The sequence below is a fragment of the Nelumbo nucifera genome, chromosome 5 (assembly GCF_055504915.1).
Source record: "Nelumbo nucifera cultivar China Antique chromosome 5, China Antique-T2T, whole genome shotgun sequence".
NCBI classification, from domain to species: Eukaryota; Viridiplantae; Streptophyta; class Magnoliopsida; order Proteales; family Nelumbonaceae; genus Nelumbo; species Nelumbo nucifera.
Window position 1 is genome coordinate 22,558,308 of NC_142653.1, and position 19,270 is coordinate 22,577,577.

A 19,270-nucleotide genomic window follows, 5' to 3' on the forward strand; every position below is an offset into this window, starting at 1 on the left:
ATTCCATATTCAATGAATAGAAGTCCCTTCTGGCTCATGTCATTTGACCTAACATGTTCTTCCAACAATTGGAGTCTAAAGAATATCTTTCTCTTAGTATATGGTAGTGACTTTGATTAGTTATAATGGTCTACAGGGGCAATAGGAAAAATGTCAAGATACTTTTTAGATGATCTACCATTCCATTTCTATGTTAGAATGCTGAAATGGGGTCATTTGTGATCTTGAAAATTTGTGCTATCCTGTGTTCCTCATTTTGTGTCAGTTGGTCTGGTACTGCAACTCACCTGTCTTGCATGCAGGCTGTATTCAAGCAGATGGATGTGCCTGTTGGGATACTTTCAAGAAACTATTTGTGTATTCATACTTCATAGGGATAACTGGATGATACTATTTATGATATAGTTCAGATCTTTCAAAATAACAGCAGTGTTATGTGGAGCTGAATCTGAACTATTGTAATTTCACGTTGGTAATCCAAAATCTACACGCTTGTGGTGCATCATCATGTCCATGTGAAGACATTCATTTTATATATCAATGTTATCGTTATTCCTGATTGCAGGTGCACTGGATCATTATCATCATCTAAGCCTTATCCCTACTATATGGGGTCGGCTACATGAATCCTGTTCCACCATTCCATTCTCTTGCTTAACATAAAAGCCATTATTATTTATCCCATTTGAAAATATATGGTGATGATCTTGACACTATCTATTTACTTTCCTATTAGGCCCGTGGGATATGCATTTGTGGTGATGCTGGGATAGCAACCTCCTCAAGAGACAGAACTGTCAGATTCTGGTCCCAGAATCCAGATAAAAAGCACAAGTACATGCTGTCTAAAATAATGTTGGGGCATACCAGTTTTGTGGGTCCATTGGCTTGGATCACTCCTAATGAGAGGTTTCCAGAAGGTGGACTTGTATCCGGTGGCATGGACACAAATGTGTTGCTTTGGGATTTGAAAACAGGAGAGAATGTGCAAACAATGAAGGGACATCAACTGCAGGTTACTGGTCTCACCATAGATGCTAATGGAGACATTGTGTCCTCGTCAGTTGACTGGTAAGCAAACATTTAGATTAGTGTTCTGAATGTAGTTTCCAGATGCATTCTCAAAATCTTCTCCTTGCCTTGCTTATGCTCTTGATGTGTGTGTCTTTTCATTTTTACTAAGTAGTTCATGATGGAACAATTATAGATACTCTGGGAGGAAAGAGAGGATGCAGGAAAGTCAGTAAGCCCATCAAACAGTACTGATTTGTATTCACTCTTAGTATAACCCCCTCCATGCGACGAAAAGAAAAGCAAATTAGGGCTGCAGTATCAACTGTCTTGTTCATCTGAAAAGTTTGGATCACATAGTATTGTTCATCACATACATACTTTTTGCTCTTTTGAATACCCTTCAGAAAGAAATCCGTGCCCTTGGGCTGGGCCCATTCAAATTTCAATAAATGCTCAATCTGAGCCCACCCAACTTGCAGCCCTATGGACTATTTTAATATTTTATACTTTTCTATAGATGTGTCTGTGCATGCTTGTTTGTTTCTTGCCAAGTCAGCCTCTTAGATGCACATCAGATTTTGATTCCTGTGTTTGTGTCCATGCAACACTAGTAAATGGAAGGTAGCTTCGCAACTTGCTCTGCTTAAGAAACAGTCATGAGGTGAAAGGTGCTAATTTAGTATTCTTTTTAGAATATTCTGACTAGTGTTGATTTTCACAAGTATTACCTCCCAACAAAACACCCTGATCTTGGGTGGTACTGGTCCTCCCAAACTGCCTCCACTAGGAAAACCATTTGGGGAGAGGGGATCAGTCTAGAGAGCCATAAAAAGGGCATAGCCAAAAATAGACCTGAAGAATTTACAAACCAAATTCTGCAGTCACTCTTGGCTCTATAAAATAAAACATCCAAAGACTGAATGATTACCATGACTTTAGAAAGTTAACCTTCCCATAATCCTCTCCTAATGCCCAAATCCCATACAAACCCTTGTTCAGAAAAAAGGAAATGCAATTTTATTGTTACAATGCTAGTAAGTTTCTTATTTGAAGGTGTTTATTTATTGATTATTTCTGTATGAGGTCTTCTGGACCATCATTTGGTTTATTTTATGTATTGTCTTTTTATTTTCTTGGGCTTCTGCATGATAGTACTATACGCTGCTGGAGGAATGGCCATGCTGTTGAGTTTTGGGAAGCTCATAAGGCAGCAGTCCAAGCGGTCATAAATCTACCATCTGGTGAGCTTGTTACAGGTATGATCCCTATTTTCTGATATGAGCCCATAAGTTTGTTTATCTTCTAAATCTTTTCAACTGCCTTCTCGATTTTATTGGACAAAGTTTAGTTGTGAGCTTTGGAGAATGAATTCACTTTATATGTTCTGTAACTCTTTTGTTAATTTCTTTGCCATATTTTTAATGTATTCTTTTTGGCTAACTAAATGGAGACCACTGAAGTTAAACGTATCCAAATACTTTTTTAAACTGTATAAAAAATAGGGCAGAATAGAGTAATGGTTGATAAAGTTTCATTGGATTGGGAGATTTTGTTATAAGATTACAGACTGCGCTGTCAAATTAGAATCTAATATCTTTGTTATATATAGGTTGATTCATCATTTCACTGGGGGTGATAAGATATCGCCCTCACACAAGAAGAGAATGATCCTTCGTCCACACCCCAAACAGAAAGAGGCCCACATAAACATATCTAACAATTCACTTGGAAAAACACAAAGAATGGTATGCCCAAGACTTGACAACATGATACAAAGAGCCTAAAACATCCCAATTCAGATGCTAAGGTATCCTCCATCTCTTCTCAAGTCTCAGCAAAAATTACTTTAAAGTTTGAAACACCTATCTTATACTTGAATTAACTCCACTTCCCAATAAAATCCATCCTATCCAATCATCTCTTATATCTTTAGCAGCCAATCAATTCAAAACCAAAACTCTAATCTCCTTGATCCCATGTCAAAACCATATAGAAACCCATGCAAGCAGTTTATATTGACTTATCTCTTCCTCTTTCTTGATCTTCTAGTTCCATAAAAACTTTTTCTTGCAAGGTTTTTCCCCTATAAAGAACAATACCAACTTGCAATCTCAGAAGGTGATTGGGAGTGGCCATGAGGCGAATGGGATATACCCATTGGATATGCCTGGACAGATTCAAGTATCGCCTCAGAGAGTAGCTTTTGGTTCAAATGTGTCAGAGTCAGTTAGTCGTATTATGTTATGTCATTATCATTTGGGTCATATTTCTTTTTTTTTTGTTGAGTCTTTTGTTTCCAACTCTGTTTAAGGAAATTAAGTTGTCAAGTCTACATTGTGAGTCATGCGAGTTGTCAAAGCATTGTAGAAATTCTTATTCTACAAGTAATGAAAGATCTATAGTTCCTTTTCATATTGTTCACTCTGATGTGTGAGGGCCATACCATTTACTTTGCATGGGTGGTTACAAATACTTTATTCTATTTATTGATGATTTTTCTTGTTATACCTGACTTTACCTTATACTTTCTTGTGCTAAAGTACCCAAACTTGTGAAGCAATTTCGTGAATTTGTGCTTACTCAATTTGATATTTGTATTAAGATATTCTAATTAGACAATGCCAAGGGATATTTTGAGAAGGATCTTGATTCATACTTTGAGAGGTTTGGGGTTATACATCATAGTTCTTGTCTTCGTGCTCCAGAGTAGAATGGAGTGGTAGAGAGAGAATCGACATGTTGAAGTAGCCAGGAGCATCCTTTTTGCCTCCCATGTTCTAGTGAGATTTTGGGGTGATGCGGTCATGACAACTACCTATCTTATTAATCGCATGCCTTCTCGAGTCTTGGAGTTCAAATCTCCCTTTGCTATCCTATTCCCTGAAGGTGAAGTATTTCCTATTCCTTTGCATGTCTTTGGTTGCACATGTTATGTTTATGTTCCTAGCTCTCCATGGATGTCACATTTGCAGAGTTACTTCCTTTTTATGGTCATTCTCCTGAGGGGGAGCATTCCATTGAGTTGTTTGCTTCACTACTTCCTCTGACTTTTCCTATTGACCTTGGGGTTGAATCTCATGTAATTTCTTCTGTTTCATTGGCAGAGTTTTCGTCTCCTAGTTTTTCTATTCCTGCTCTTGCTCCTCCTCTTGTTAGTCCTCCAGTTTTCACTAGTCATCCTATTGTTCAAAGGTGGCACCAAAGATAAAGGCTACAACATGAACATGTTGTCCCCCCATCTATTGTTGAGCCTTAAACATTCCCAATTCTTGAAGAGAGGACAAATCCTTCATCACCTGCTCCAGAACCTCCCTTTCCAGACAGTTTTCACTGTCTTACAACATGTTGTCCCTATCTTATTATTCGTTCTTATCCTCTATTTTCTTTTCAGCCTATACCCAAATCAGTTATAAAGGACTTTTCTAAGCTAGAATGGAGGGAGGCTATGAGAACTGAAATAGAAGCACTTCGCATAAATAATACTTGGGATATTGTGGATTTGCGTCATGGGAAAGAATTAGTGGGATGTAAGTGGGTGTTCACTATCAAGTATCATGCTGATGGCACCATTGAGAGGTATAAGGCTTGACTAGCAGCCAAGGGGTATACTCAAGTATATGGATTTTCTTATATGGAGACCTTCTCACCAGTTGTAAAAATGACCTCAATAAGAGTTTTATTGTCCTAGGCAATGAGTTATGACCGGACATTACATCAGTTTGATGTTAAGAATGCTTTCTTAAATCGAGATTTGATTAAAGAGGTTTATATGTAACTTCTCCTAGGCATGTATGGTAAGGAAATGCAAGGCAAGGTATGCAAGTTGAAGAAATTCCTTTTATGGCCTCAAGCAATCCCCACGAGCTTAGTTTGATAGATTTAGAGTTGCACTTGTGGAGTTTGGCTATACACAGACGCAGTCTGACCATACCTTATTCGTGAAGAGGAGAGGTACTTAGGTTACCTTCCTTATTGTTTATATTGATGATATTGTGGTTACAAGGAGTGGTATAGAGAAAGTTCAAACACTCAAGACCTTCCTTAACTCAGAATTTGAAATTAAAGATTTAGGGGAGTTGAGAAATGGGAGTCGAAGTTGCTAGGTCTAAAGATGACATCTTCATCTCCTAAAGGAAGTATGTTCTAGATCTTTTCATGGAGATTGGGAATGTTCTAGAGACTTTTGGGGATGTTACTATACCTTTATATGACACGACCTGATATCTCATATGCTGTTAGTGTGATTAGTCAATTTATGCATGCCCCTAGAGACACACATATAGCTGCTGTAGAACGGGTTTTGTTACTTGAAGGGAACTCCAAGAAAGGGTATCCTCTTCTCTAGGCATGGAAACATGAATCTAGAGGCTTAAAAAGATGTCGGCTGGGTTGGTAGTATTGATGATAGGAGATCTACATTGGGTTATTGTGCCTTGGTTGCAGGGAACATTGTCTCCTGGAGAAGTAAGAAACAGTCAGCTGTAACTAGATCTTCAGTTAAGGCAGAGTACAGGGCAATGACACATGAAGTTTCAGAGTTGTAATGGCTTAGGTCACTCCTAGAGGAGATGGGTATTACACATGATAAGCCCTTAATGCTGTATTGTGATAACCAGACTGCGATTAACATAGTTTTCAAATTTCAACCCAGTTCAGCATGATAGGACACACCATATTGAAGTTGACCAGCATTTTATAAGAGAAAGGGTGGCTTTTGGAGAAGTTTGTCTTCCTTTCATTGCCTCTAAGCAATAGTTAGTAGATGTTCTGACCAAGGGTGTCCCCAATAGCAGGGAGATGGTTCAGGAAGCAGGAAAGGTAATGAGTGTTGAGAAAGTTAAGAGGACAGATGAAGAAGAAGGAATGTGGTCCTTTGTGTTATATTTATTCTCAAAAGGCCTCCTATTTCTCCCAATCCATCTTGACCAAATCATTGCTTCCAGCACCACTCCCCATATGATCTTCCCTTTTTTGGACAAACCTTTTTGCTGCCAACCCTCTAGCAATGCCTCCAGATCCTTTGGAAAGCATATCTGTACCTTAAAAAGTCCCAATGGTTGTACCCATAGCTTCCTTGCAAACTTGCAATGGATAAATAAATTGCCTGCCTCTTCAGTAGCTTCTCCACACATTACACACCTGCTTGGTTCCACCAACATCCCTCTGCTAGCAAGTTTGTCTGCTGTTAGACACTTTCCCAAAGTGGTTTTGTCCATATAAAAAAAATAGCTACTTTTGTGCTTCAAAAATTGTCGGTGGAGACAAATCTTTCCCTTATAATTGTTTGATGATGCCTACAGATTACTTATGGATTGATAACTTGTTGTAGTGATTCCAAAGGTTTCCATAGGATGGATTTATTTATTTATTATTTTGAATTGGCATGCCATTATGAGTGCAAAGGGTGGTAAACTATAAAGTCACAGTCTCTGTTTTGTTCCTTTACATCCTTGTATAAATCAGTAGATAACTGGGTGCAACTCGTTTTCAAGTCTAATTTCAGCAGCTAACCTTTTGTATTTAGTCACACCGTAACCGGATCTTTATAGCTATCTCTTTGTAATTAGTCATGTAGCATTTAGAAATTTTGGTATGGCTTGGAGGGAAGCTCTCCCTCCCTCATATTTTGAATATTACTATAAATACTCCTTATCACTTATCAAAAAAAGGCACTATTTCCAAATATCCCCAAAACCTCTCCAGTCATGGTGGAGGGGAAGTATGAAGCATCAAACAAATCTTACTTTTATGTCTTATCAGTTACATATATATGATTTTTAAGATGGCTCCTTATGAAATTAATGATACCTCCCTATGCTTGTTTGAGCAAGAACCTTTCCTGTTTTCCCACGTGTATAATTAATGCACTTTCATTATGACTTCATTATTGTTACCAATAATGAAAAAGGTTCAATTTTTGTTCTTGGACTTGGAACCAAGAAAGCTAGGCTGATGTTTTGAATGTGGGACCACTGTGGGAGACTTGATTACTCTGAGTGATGTTTTGGCTTCAACTTTTATGGTGACATGCTAGATTCTATGTTCATACAGGTTCAAGTGATTCCACCTTAAAGCTTTGGAGGGGGAAGAGTTGCCTACATACATTTGTTGGGCACACAGGTTTGTTTTTCTACTCTCTTTTGCAGAATCTGGTACTTGTCGATGTGTCTGTATATTTCCATTTTTTAGGCATTTTTGCTTGTTCAAAGCAATAAGCATAACTGTCCTTTTTTGGATGATTAACTAGAGAACTTATTCGTATGAAAGATGAATAAAAAAGAAAGGAAATATCAACCAGGTGTATGGAAGACTCCAACCTAAAGTATATGTGGCTTGTACAAATGAAACCAATACAAAGAAAGCAAAACAGTAATGAATAAAAACTGTTCCTTTTCACTTTTCATTTCTATCAACTGTAGATGGAAGGTATACAAAAGAGGGGGCTGATTCTGATTGTGGTGACAACGATGATTGTAAGAGCAACCAAAGCTGATGTCATGGATGAAAAAGCAGTGAAAAGAAATCTCCAGATTGAAGTGGAATCGTTCAATATTGAGGTTCTTTTGGGTCCAAAGGGAATCTATTATTGAAAGGGATAGGGGTTTTTGGACCCAGTTGAACTTGTCTGAAAATGAAACCTCAGGACTTCTTAGATTCCACTCTAGGGTTTTAGGTGATGCTTACAATGCTCCAAGCTTTAGGAAATTCTTGGGAAATGGTTGTCATTTGATCATACATCTGACAGCCAATGACTGCCGCCGGGGGGGTACATGCATTTTGCATCTTGGGTGGGGGAGGAGAATGCTAGGGGGATATGCATCCTGGAAGGCGATTCTGGCCTCGGTTGGTGATCCCTTATGAATACCTTGAAGCCTTTATCTTTGAAACCTTCAAAACATGAATACCTTGAAGTCATATAGTTCACTTGGGGGGTAGGTAGCTTCATTATTATCGTGCACCCTACCAACCCGTTTGGGATTTGGAAAGTAGACTTTGTCTATGACAGGCAGGGTGATATTGATTGGTATGATGCGGAGAGGGGTTTGTCTACCAATTTTCACTCTTTGGCTTTGATTAATCTTAGACTGTTGGAGAAAAACATTGATCTTGGGTTTGCAGAGTCGGGATATCAGATTAATAAATGGGTTCAGTGAAGGTTGATATTAATCTATCAAGAGAAAATTACCATGAGACAATGGTGGTCCCTCATCAACTCAGTGAAGCTTGATATCTTCAAAAAAAAAAAAACCTCAGATGATAGCTCTCTATCTTTTGATGGTTAGATCGAGATTAGGGATCTTCTCTTTCATCTCTGCTCCGGATCCACCTTAACAATCATTTTGCTTAGCACTTCAGCCACAAAGGTAAATAGGAAGGGGGAAATGGGACCTCCCTGCCTTAATCATCTTTTCGCTGGGAAGAAATCCTTAGATACTCCATTTACCAGAACCGAGAAGTGTACTGAACTAATACATCCTTTAATCCATTTCCTCCACCTCTTGCCCAACCCAAACTTTTCCAAAAGAACTAGAAGGAAGGACTAATCCACCATATCGTAGGCTTTTTATATATCCAACTTACAAATTAGGCCTCTTTTTTCAAGCATTCAACACAACACCCTCTCTGCTTGTACCCACGTGGCCCACTTCCAGATTAGCTAATTTCTCACCATAATTACCATTTTGGCCCTGAGGATGTGCAGGCCTGTCTAATGAACTTTACATTCTTTTTAAGTAAATCTTGCCGACCACTTGTCTGCCTAGAGCTACCATCTAATAATGCTTATGCATAGGTTTATCTCCCAAGCATTCTAATCTAGCTTCTGATTTCTTCCCCTTTAAGTTCCCTCCTCAAGGCTTTCCTTGTTCGTGAAAGCCTCCCCAAATTTTGGATGGGCCAATCCCTTGAGGCCATCTAACCCTTCATCAACCTGCTCATCTTCTACTCTCCTGCCTTCATGCCACAGGGAAGCTTCAATAGCTGTCATCAACCAAATAGTGTAAAAAACTCCATCTGCAAGGATCTCAGTCTTTCGAGGGATATCTTCTGGTTTTACATTACTTAAACTTACTGCTGCTGAATGCAGATCTTTTACAAAAAGACCATCCAATCTAGCCTTGCATAGAGAGGCAATGGAGTGGAAAACTTCTGGTTTCCATAGGTGAAATGGCAGCTCCAAAATCCAAACAACAACTCTATCCTCAACAGTCAGGTCTTTGGAATTGTCTTTTTCCTTGTTTGGGTGTAGGTGGAATCCTACGATTGATGTTCAATGCCTTTTTGCACCAACTTTCCTTGCATGGCCAAAGAAAAGAGGAAGACTCATGTGGAGATGCTTAAGAGTGGTAACAGTGTGGACAATTTGGGAAGAAAGAAATTCTAGAATTTTTCTAGAGAAAGAGAGAAGCAAGGAAGATATAATGGAAACAATAATGATTAGAGTGGCACATTGGCTGAAGTCAATGGACACCTTTTCAAATGTGTCAATGGATGATTTACTTAGAAAGTGGAAGGAAGTGGCTGAATCTTGCTCACTTAAGACTGTCTCTAGTTATCATTGGTCTCCACCAGAAAGAGGATTTTATCAAACTTAATTTGATGGTAGTAGTATGGGAAATCCAAGAAGTTCAGGTATTGGTGGAGTGTTTAGAGATGAGGAGGGCATGATAATTGCCCTATATTCAGGACTGGCTGGGGAAGGAGATTCTCTTAGGGCGGAAATTTTAGCTTTGATGGAAGGTGTACAAAGGGCGAAAGAATTGAACATTAGAAAACTGATTATTGAGAGAGATTTGAAATCGGTAGTGAGCTGGATACAAAGTGAAGAAATGAAATTGTGGATCTACAATAATGAACAGAAGTTCAGATGGTTGACAAGAGAAATGGAAATCTCTTTCAAATGGATCAAGCGATGTGCTAATTCGGTAGGTGATGCTTTAGCCAAACAAGGGGTGGGAAGAGAGGTATTGTTTTGGGCATAGTTGTAAATTAGGGGTTTTGTTGTGGAGGGAGATAAGAGATCTTGTCTCTCATTGACTTTTATCTCTTACACTTTTATTATTTCTTTTCTATGTACACTCCTATAATTATTTTTTAATAAATTATGCAATTACCAATAGAAAAACTGCTGTTTCTTCAAAGGTGGCATTTTTGGGTAAATTGCTGAAACCACCCCTGAAGTTTCTAACCACTGCTGAAACTTCCCCTAAAGTTTGGTAAATTGCAATCACCTCCCCTGAACTTTCTAGCACAGTTGCAAGTAGACCTCCTCTGTTAGAATCATTTAACAAGAGGCATGAAAATGTCCAAAATACCCATGCAGTTACTTCTGACCAAACTGTTTATTTTCCAAATTTTCTCTTGTATCAATCACTACCCCAAATCCTTCCAATCTCTTTTTCTGAAATTGATTTATTTTCTAAATTTCCCCTTCATATCAATTGCTCAAAGGTAAAACTGCAACTTACACTCTTTTTTTGTTGTTTTTTTGATGAGTAATAGTAAAATTTTATTAATTCATAACCTGATTTAGAAGTGTAATTAGAGGCTGTCTTACTATACTCTGGCCCTTTAGGTGTTGGGAACTCTATTTGGGCAGAGCTGTTAGCTGCAATACAAGGAATAATTCTTGCAAAAGAAATGGGTGTAGAGCAGTTTCTGGTTGAAGGGGACTCTAAGACAGTGGTGAACTGGTTAAGTAATCCGGATGATGTCACATGGGACTACAAGAATGAGATAAAGAAACTGTAATGTCTGACAAGGAATATGTCTGTAACAGTACAGTGGGTTGGGAGATCAGCTAATGCATTTGCTGATGTCTTGGCAAAACAAGGGACAAACAGGGAAATATTGTTCTGGGTGCAACTGTAATTTGTGTCTTTTTAACAGTCATGGACTTTTTGATGTAGTTTTGTGTTTTCTGTATGGAGAGGCAGCACCTCATGCTTCTCTAAGGGGATTTTCATGTAACCGATCTTTTGAATTAATGGAATATGACTCTTATAAAAAAAAACAACCATGGAGAGGTGCGAGCTGAGCCCCACCTAGAAGCTTACGAGTACACTAAAATAAATTGCAGAAATCACAGTTGAGCCCAAAACATTTCTTCCCTATTTACCCTTGTTTGGCTAACACATCAGCCAATAGCCATGGCATTTGCTGATCTCCCCACCTACTGTATAGAAACCAACATATTCCTTGTCAGCCACATGACTTTCTTAATTTCATTTTTGTAGCACCAGATGGTATCCTCAGGGTTTTTCAGCATCAATAATATGTTTTTGTTGTTCATAAAGTTAATATTGTTTTTTGTGTTAAAATCAGTGTCAATAATAACTGCATGTTTATTTTGGATATTTACGTGTCTCTCGTTAGAGAACTTTAACCAAGGGGGTCTACTTGCAACTATGACAGAAAGTTCAGGGGAGGTGATTGCAATTACCAAACTTCAGGGGGGGTTTCAGAAATTTACCCTTTTTTTAGTTTGGATGACTACACTTGGAGGTGCTTAACAAAAGACCAGCTGGCAAGAAGAGGAATGATTCTGGAAAGTGAGACCTATTCCTTATGCAATGAATGCTTAGAATCTTGGAATTACCTAAAGGATGAAGAATTTCAGGCTTTCCAGGTAGAGTGAAGGTGCTCTGGACTTTGGGGCATTTTCCTGCTGCTCCTATCTGGACAGTGTGGAGAGAAGAAATATGCGTATTTTTGAAAGTTCTCAGATGTGGATACAGTAAGAAGTAATTTGAAAGGCCTGTTATGTTCTTGGCTAAGCACTCATAAATAATTTCAGTGAATCCAGTCCAACTCTTTTTTTGATGCTGGATCTTTTTCTTGATCAAGGTTCAAAATATCGATATGCCCGATACGTCGGTAGGGGCGTATTGGGTGTTTTGATACTTGTTTTTTTACTTTTTTTTATTATTTTTTTTTTCAAAACTGGTTCAGGGGAGCCGGTCTAGGACCTCTCCATCCCTGAACCGGTCAGACCCCCGATACACCCACTGTAGGGGCGTATCGGAAGGGTCCCGGAACGATACGTATCGGCCGATACGGGCCAATACGTAACGATACTTTGAACCTTGTTCTTGATAATATGTTTTGTTTGTTTTTTCATTGTATATCCTCACTGTACAGTTTCTCAATGTACATGGGTTGCTGTGTACCAAAAAACAAAAAAAAAAAAAAAACCCACCCCTTTTCCCTCCTCTATTGCTTGTAATCTTCTACAAAGACTCCTATGGAGCACCTAACAATTCAACTTTGTTTTGGGTATACATTCATTGCTTTCTGTGGACAATCCTTCTTGCTTGATGAATGTAATGTAACTCATGCCATTTGAGTCTTGCACAGATACGGTTCGAGGTTTAGCCGTGATGCCTGGTTTGGGAATTCTTTCTGCATCACATGATGGGTGAGTTATCTTTCTTTGCTTGTTCCATGTTGCATTGCTGGTATAGATTAGAACTATCGCTGTTCAGGTGCTCATATACTAACTGTAATCTCAATAGCCCATGCTCTTACGTAAGTATGCAGTGAAAGTTTATAATAAGTGTATTAAATAATGTAGTGACTACTAGTTTTTTATTATTGGCTATGTTGTCAGATATGTCATGTGCCTTAACTATGTTATAGAATACTTCTGTCATGTGTGTCTGAATATAAACTCAACTCAACTCAGCCTTAATCCCGACTATTTGGGGCCAGCTACATGAGTTTTGTCCCAGTATTGTGCTCTATCAAGAGACATGTATTCTTTTTGAGAAAAGATAACTGATTTCATTCAACAAGGGAGGGATGTACAAAGCCTTGTCAGCAAAACAAAAACAAAAGACAAAGCCCACTAATAATTTGGCAATGTATGTGCACTATACAAAAAATCCCTTCCCAGCCCAGATTTAGCAAGACTATCAGCCACTTGATTTAACTCTCTAGGAATCCATCTAAAACTGCAATGCAAGAGGTAAGCTCTGTGATTTCTAACAGCAGGTGGGAGAGCTTACATGGGTCAAGAGTCTGTCCAGAGGTCCAATTTAACATTTCTTGTATCTCCTTCCGCTGCAATGAAACGAAGCTGTTGCAACTTGGCAATTCTGAGGCCTTCCAAGGAGGGCCCTAGTCTCTGCTTCTGATGCATCAGCAGCCTTGGAAGGACCACTATAGGCCCAGGTCAATTCTCCATTTGATCTTTGAACCAAACCTCCTATTTCCTGTGTCTGAGCTGTCCTCTATAGCTCTCCTAAAGCTGCCATCAAAGTTCAGAATGTACTCACATTCTTGTCTTGGGGTGATTTTAAAGAAGGCTGAGGGTGAAAGGGAGTGGTTGACAGTGGGTCTGCCCAATTCCTCTGCAGTTCACTCCGATTGATACCCTCAAAGACTTTACTATTCACCATCCAGCTGTTGATATTAGCTAGGATATGATCTCTAAGGCTTCATTTGGAAACGATGTAAAACGTCATCAGTGTAAAAGTACACATGATGTTTTATATTGAACCGTTAAAAAGTAACTGTTTGAATTTCAAAAAGTGTGCATGAGAAAAGCGGAGTTTTATATCGATTTTATTGATGTAAAACTCTGCCTTAATGAACTTTTACATCGGTTTACGATGTAAAACTCCACTCCATCCAAACGTACGCAAAACTGAACCGGAGTGGAGTTTTACGACAATCATGATTGTACACTCCTTCCAAACGCCGACAAAATTGAACTGGCATAAATATTTACACCGATGACGTTTTACATCGGTTCCAAGCGCAGCCCAAGAGTCTCCAAGGAGGAGTAGATCTCATCAAATAAGCTCCTATTTCTTTCCTCCCAGATGTTCCACATGTTAGCATGGATAATTACTTTCCAGAAGCAACTTCCTCTCTTGCCGAAATTAATCTTTAGCCCTTGCTAAGAATTGATAAACTCTATAACAGAGTTTGGGAGAGTCCAGCTGAGACTGCCCCTTGCTAAAGGATCAAGAAAAACTGCCAAAGACTTCTGGCCACAATGCAATTGATAAAAAGATGTCCAATAGATTCCCCACCGTTATAGCACATCAGATGAATAGAAGGAGAGATGTAGAGTTTGCCTTGAAGCTTCTTTTGGAGGTTGTCAAAGTATTCAGCTTTGCACAAGAAGCCTCCCAAACCATGAAGGAAACTCTAGGGAGAACTGTGGGAAGCCAAACCTTTTTCCCCGGAAAAGGAGAGGGGGTTGGCTGGCAGTTAGATGTTGAAAGAAAGAAGAGGTAGTGAGGGAACAATGTGGGGTTAAGGACCACATGAGCTTGTCCTCAATGGAGGGAGAGGCCCTCTGATCCTCTTATCAAGGTTGCAGAAATGAGAGCTTGTTTATCATGCACTAACCTAAAAAGAGAGGGGAAAACTTCACCAAGAGGTTTATTTCCCCACCAAAGGTCTGTCCATAATTTAATGGTATTCCCATTTCCAACTTTCAGTCTAAGTAGGGGAGAAAAAAGAAGCAAAGGACTGTAGAATACCTTCCAAGGATTTCCAGAGGAATGAGGTGGTAAAGGAAGAGAGTTGCACCGTCCCCAACTACTTCTACTATATTTGGTGCAGATGACTGAGGTCCATAGAGAGTTTTGTTTCATTTTGAACCTCCAAAGCCACTTCCAATGAGAGCCTGATTGCTTTTCGAGATGTGTCCCAACTCCCAAGCCTAGCCCACCTTCTTTTCTGGCCCTACAAACAGTTCACAAAGTGACAACCTTTCTCTCCTCCTCCCTCCCAGAGGAAATCTCTTTGGATTTTCTCCAATCTATTCCTAATCCTAGCTGGAACTTTGAAAAGAGAGAGGAAGTAGATAGGGAGGTTTGAGAGTGTAGCCTTGATTAGAGTTAGTCTACCACCTTTGGAGAGATAGTTCCGTTTCTAGGTACCCAGCCACCTCTCACATTTCTCAATGATAGTGTCTCAAAAACTTGTAGATCGTGGGTTTTCCCTGAGGGGTAGGCCCAGGTATGAGAAAGGAAGGGATTCCACCCTACATCCCAAAGCATCCTTCAGATTTTCCATAACTCTGGGGGGTGGGGGGGTATTGAACTATTGATGCCTATAATGCTACTTTTCTCCTCTAAATTTGTCTTCAGACCTGTTATTGCTTCATAACACTTCAAGATCCTCTTCAAATTTAAGAGAAAACCTTTCTTTGCTTCGACAAAGAAAATGGCATTATCTGCATATCAAAGATTAGAAATTTGGATGTTCCCATGCCCCACCAAAAAACCTTTTATAAGATCAAAATCTGTAGCCTTTTCATGAAAGCATCCAGAATGTCTGCTACCAAAGTAAGGAGAGGGGAGTGCAGGCAGCCTTCCCTTGAACCTCTAGAGGTCTTGAAGTAATCACCTGAAGAACCATTTACAGAGATTGTGAGCCGAGTCGAGCTGATGCAACCTCTCTTCCATTTAATCCAAACTTCTCTGAAACCTTTAAGCTCCAAAACCCTCCAAAGGCAATTCCAGTCTACCTTGTCGTAGGCTTTCTCAAGATCTATCTTGCAAATTACCCCACTTAACCTTCTCTCTTTTCTATCTTCCACCACTTCATTCGCAATCAAAACCCCATCCACAATTTGTCTCCTTTGGATGAAGGCACTTTGAGTAGGGGCTACTACTTCATTCAAAGCTTTCTTTAGTCTGTTTGCCAAAACTTTTGCAATTATATTATAAAGGCTACTTAGTAAGCTGATAGGTCTAAAGCCTCTGATCCTCAAACAACCTTCCTTCTTTGGGATTAATTTGAAAGTAGAGTTTGTACCTTTATTAATTTTAGCTGACCTGTAAAAGTGTACAAACACTTCCAGTAAGTCGTCTTTCACAAGATCTCAACACTCATGATAGAACCAACTAAGGAACCATCTGGCCTGGGAGCCTTATCTTCATTAATGGAGAACACTGCTTCTTTGATTTCCTCTTTATCAAATTCTCTTTCCAGCCAACTTCTACTTTCTTCTGACAACTTCTCACCATTCTAGGATACTAGGTTCAGCCTCCAATTCCTATAAGAAGAGTAAAGGTCCTTAAAAAATCAACAATCTCCTTTTTGATCTGAGCCAAGTCATCCACTTGACCATTCACCCGAAGCGTGGAACCTGATTTTTTCCTACTCTGAGCATTGGCATATCTGTGGAAAAATCGGGTGCTACCATCACCCTCCTTGTTCCAGTGGATTCTAGATCTGTCTCCAATATCTTTCCTCCCTATCAACTAAGGTCTCTCATTAAGATTGAACCCTAGAGAGAAGTCTGAATGCTACTTTCATATCTTTGATTCTGAAGGTGGAAGGAGCTACAAATATGAGGGATTTCAGACCTATAAGCTTGTTGAACAGCTTCTATAAGATCCTGGCCGAAGTTTTGTCTGAATGAATGAAGAAGGTTCTTAACTCGGTGATAGCCAAGAATCAATTTGCTTTTGTGCCGGAAAGACAAATGCTGGACAGTGTTCTAGTGGCTAATGAACTGATTGATTCAAGGAAAAGGGAAGGAAAACCTGGGCTGCTGTGCAAGTTAGACTTGGAAAAGGCCTATGATCACTTGAATTGGAGATGCTTGGATTTTGTACGGGAAAGAATGAATTTCGGGCAAAAATGGAGAAATTGATTAAAGTATGCACCACTTCTCCAAAATTTTCAGTCTTGGTTAATGGTCAGTCGGCTGGCTTCTTCAAGAGTTCTAGAGGTCTTCGGCAAGGAGACCCCCCTCTCCTCTTCTATTCATTTATGTGATGGAGGTTCTCTCTGCCTTTGTGAACAGGGTAGGAGAAGAGGGCCTATGGCAAGGTTTTGAAGTTACTCCAGGTGGAGAAAAGGTACAATTGCTTCAATTTGCTGATGATACCCTATGCTTCATTGATGCTAATTTGGAGCAATTGGGTGTGCTTCTTGGGGTGTTGTGCTGGTTTGAAGTAGTTTCAGGCTTGAAAGTCAACTGGGTCAAGATCAGGTTAATTCCAGTGGGAAAGGCGAAAAATATAGAAAACCTGGCAGAGGTGTTTGCCTGCCAAGTTGGATTCCTCCCAACTACTTATCTTGGTCTTCCTCTGGGGGCTAAATGTACCTCCTCTTTGATTTGGGAGCCGGTGGTGGAGAGGTTAGAAAGGAAACTGGCAGGTTGGAATACCAAATATCTCTCTGGGGGGAAGAATTACTCTACTCAAAAGTGCTTTATCAAATCTTCCTTCCTATTTTCTGTCTCTCTTCCCAATGCCAAGAAAAGTAGCCCAAAGAGTGGAAAAATTGCAGAGGGATTTTTTATGGGAAGGGTGGGAAGAAGAGAAGAAGATTCACTAGTTAGCTGGGATCAAGTTTGTGCTCCAAAAGACAAAGGTGGACTAGGGATCAGAAAAATGAAGGTCTTCAATAAGGCTCTTTTGGGGAAATGGATTTGGAGATTTGGCAGAGAAAGAGGAAGCTGGTGGAGGAGATTAATTGCAGCCAAGTATAACCCAGACATTGGGGACTGGGTTACTACCAGCATGACCTCTCTTGGGTGCTTGATTTGGAAGAAAACCATGGAAGTATTCCCTTTATTATTGAGTAATGGTCTTTTGGTAAAGTTGGGGAATGGCCAGAGGATTCAATTCTGGAAGGATGTGTGGTGTACTAGTAGACCCCTTGCCGAGATGTTCCCTCAGCTGTTCCAAATGGCAGAAAACCAAGAAGCCTTGGTTGCTGACTGCTATGAGCTTAGAGACAACACTTGCCTTTGGTGCCCCTCTTTCAGAAGGCATTTCCAGTACTGGGAACTAGATCAAGTTTCAGGGCTGTTGGAGATGTTATCTAATCAGTCTCTGGAGTTATCAGAAGAAGATTCTTGGGTTTGGTCATGGAGCGCAGATGGTCTGTTTTCTGTTACTTCGTTTGCCAGGATCCTTCAACTGATCAATTTGCTGATTTCCCTGCTGATAAAGTCTGGAACCAGACTGTCCCTTTAAAGCTTAATGCTTTGATCTGGGCTGTGTCTCTGGATAAGTGCCTTACCAAGAAAAATGTGGAGAGAAGAGGTATGCAGCTGCAGGATTCTTCTGTGTGTTCTGTAATCAAGGGGAGGACAGCAGCCACCTGCACTGTCCTATATCCAATAAAATCTGGAACCGCTTCCTCTCCTCTAGGCAGCTATCATGGGTCATGCCTGCAACTGTTCTGGATCTCTTGTGGTGCTGGGACCAGAGAGGCTTATCTAAGTTAGTAAAAAGTGTCTGGTTCTCAATTCCTGCGGCTGTAATTAGCACCATTTGGGCTGAAAGAAACAGAAGAATTTTCCAGGGTAAACACAACACTGTGGATCATCTATTGTCCTGTACTGTTGGAAAACTAATCTCTTGGAATGCTGTTTCTTTAGGGGTTCAACCAAGGGTATTGGGAGCCCCACTGAACGCTGGCAGTTTCTAATTGTATCGTTTTCTGGCTTCGTGGTCCCCAGATTTATGGTTTTGGGGCCTCTTGTACTCTGTAATTTGGTTTTGTTCTAATAAAATTTACTTTAGTTTCTTCAAAAAAAAAAAAAAAGATGAACCCTAACCCTCCTTTCTTTATCCAAAGTAGAGAGCTGCCCATTGGAATCTTATTCATCTAGCAAGGATAACTCAGTCCAAATTCTCTTCTTCTCTATAGAGATAGGATAGAACACTTCTTACTCCAACTTTTGAGCTTGTTCTTCACATATTGCAGCTTTTTTTAGGAATTTGAAACCTGGCCAGCCGTCAACAACACACTCCTTCCTACTCTATCCATGGCTTCCTTTCCTCCCTACTTTGAAATCTTCATTAGGCCTCATCTAGTTTCTTTCCCTGACTTCTTTTCCTCCCTACACTATCTTTGGCTTCCTTCTAGTTCAAATCACATCGTAACTTCTTCAGTTTCTCATTGACTGCAGATGGTGAGTGTTACCTGACTCCCCTAAAAGTTCCCCTATTTCCACTTCATACCTTGAGAATCCACTGTAGTAATGCCCAAACTTCCAGCCATCTTATTAGTTTCACTTGCTGAATTCTCTGTTCTCTGTTGCTTCAAGGGATACTTTCTTTAGGCCTTTGTTTTATGATGAATGTTGTTAGAAGTAGACCAGTGGTTTGGGGGCTCCTCTCTGCACGAACGCATTGACACTAAAGAAAGAAAGAAGAATTGGAAGGAAGTAATAGGAGGTACCTGGAGAGAGGATTGAAGCAAAAGGGACAGACTCCTGGGTTGAGCTGAGTTCTCTGACTTTTCCATGGTCATAGGGAAGACTCTCTTCCCA

The 19,270-nt window shown here is 39.8% G+C and overlaps 1 protein-coding gene across 3 annotated transcripts in view; it reads left to right on the forward strand.

The window, feature by feature from the left end:
* The window catches only part of LOC104595776 (transducin family protein / WD-40 repeat family protein), a 94,809-nt gene that overhangs the window by 3,093 nt on the left and 72,446 nt on the right, over positions 1–19,270 (forward strand). For all 3 annotated transcript variants that reach the window (XR_016076286.1, XM_010256662.3, XM_088887829.1), the window contains exons 2-5: positions 737–1,071; positions 2,167–2,270; positions 7,066–7,134; positions 12,370–12,430. Coding sequence is in view for 2 of the 3 variants with exons in the window: in XM_010256662.3 (XP_010254964.1) it covers positions 737–1,071; positions 2,167–2,270; positions 7,066–7,134; positions 12,370–12,430 (569 nt within the window). In the remaining variant the exon portion in view is untranslated. The remainder of the gene's footprint in view (positions 1–736; positions 1,072–2,166; positions 2,271–7,065; positions 7,135–12,369; positions 12,431–19,270) is intronic.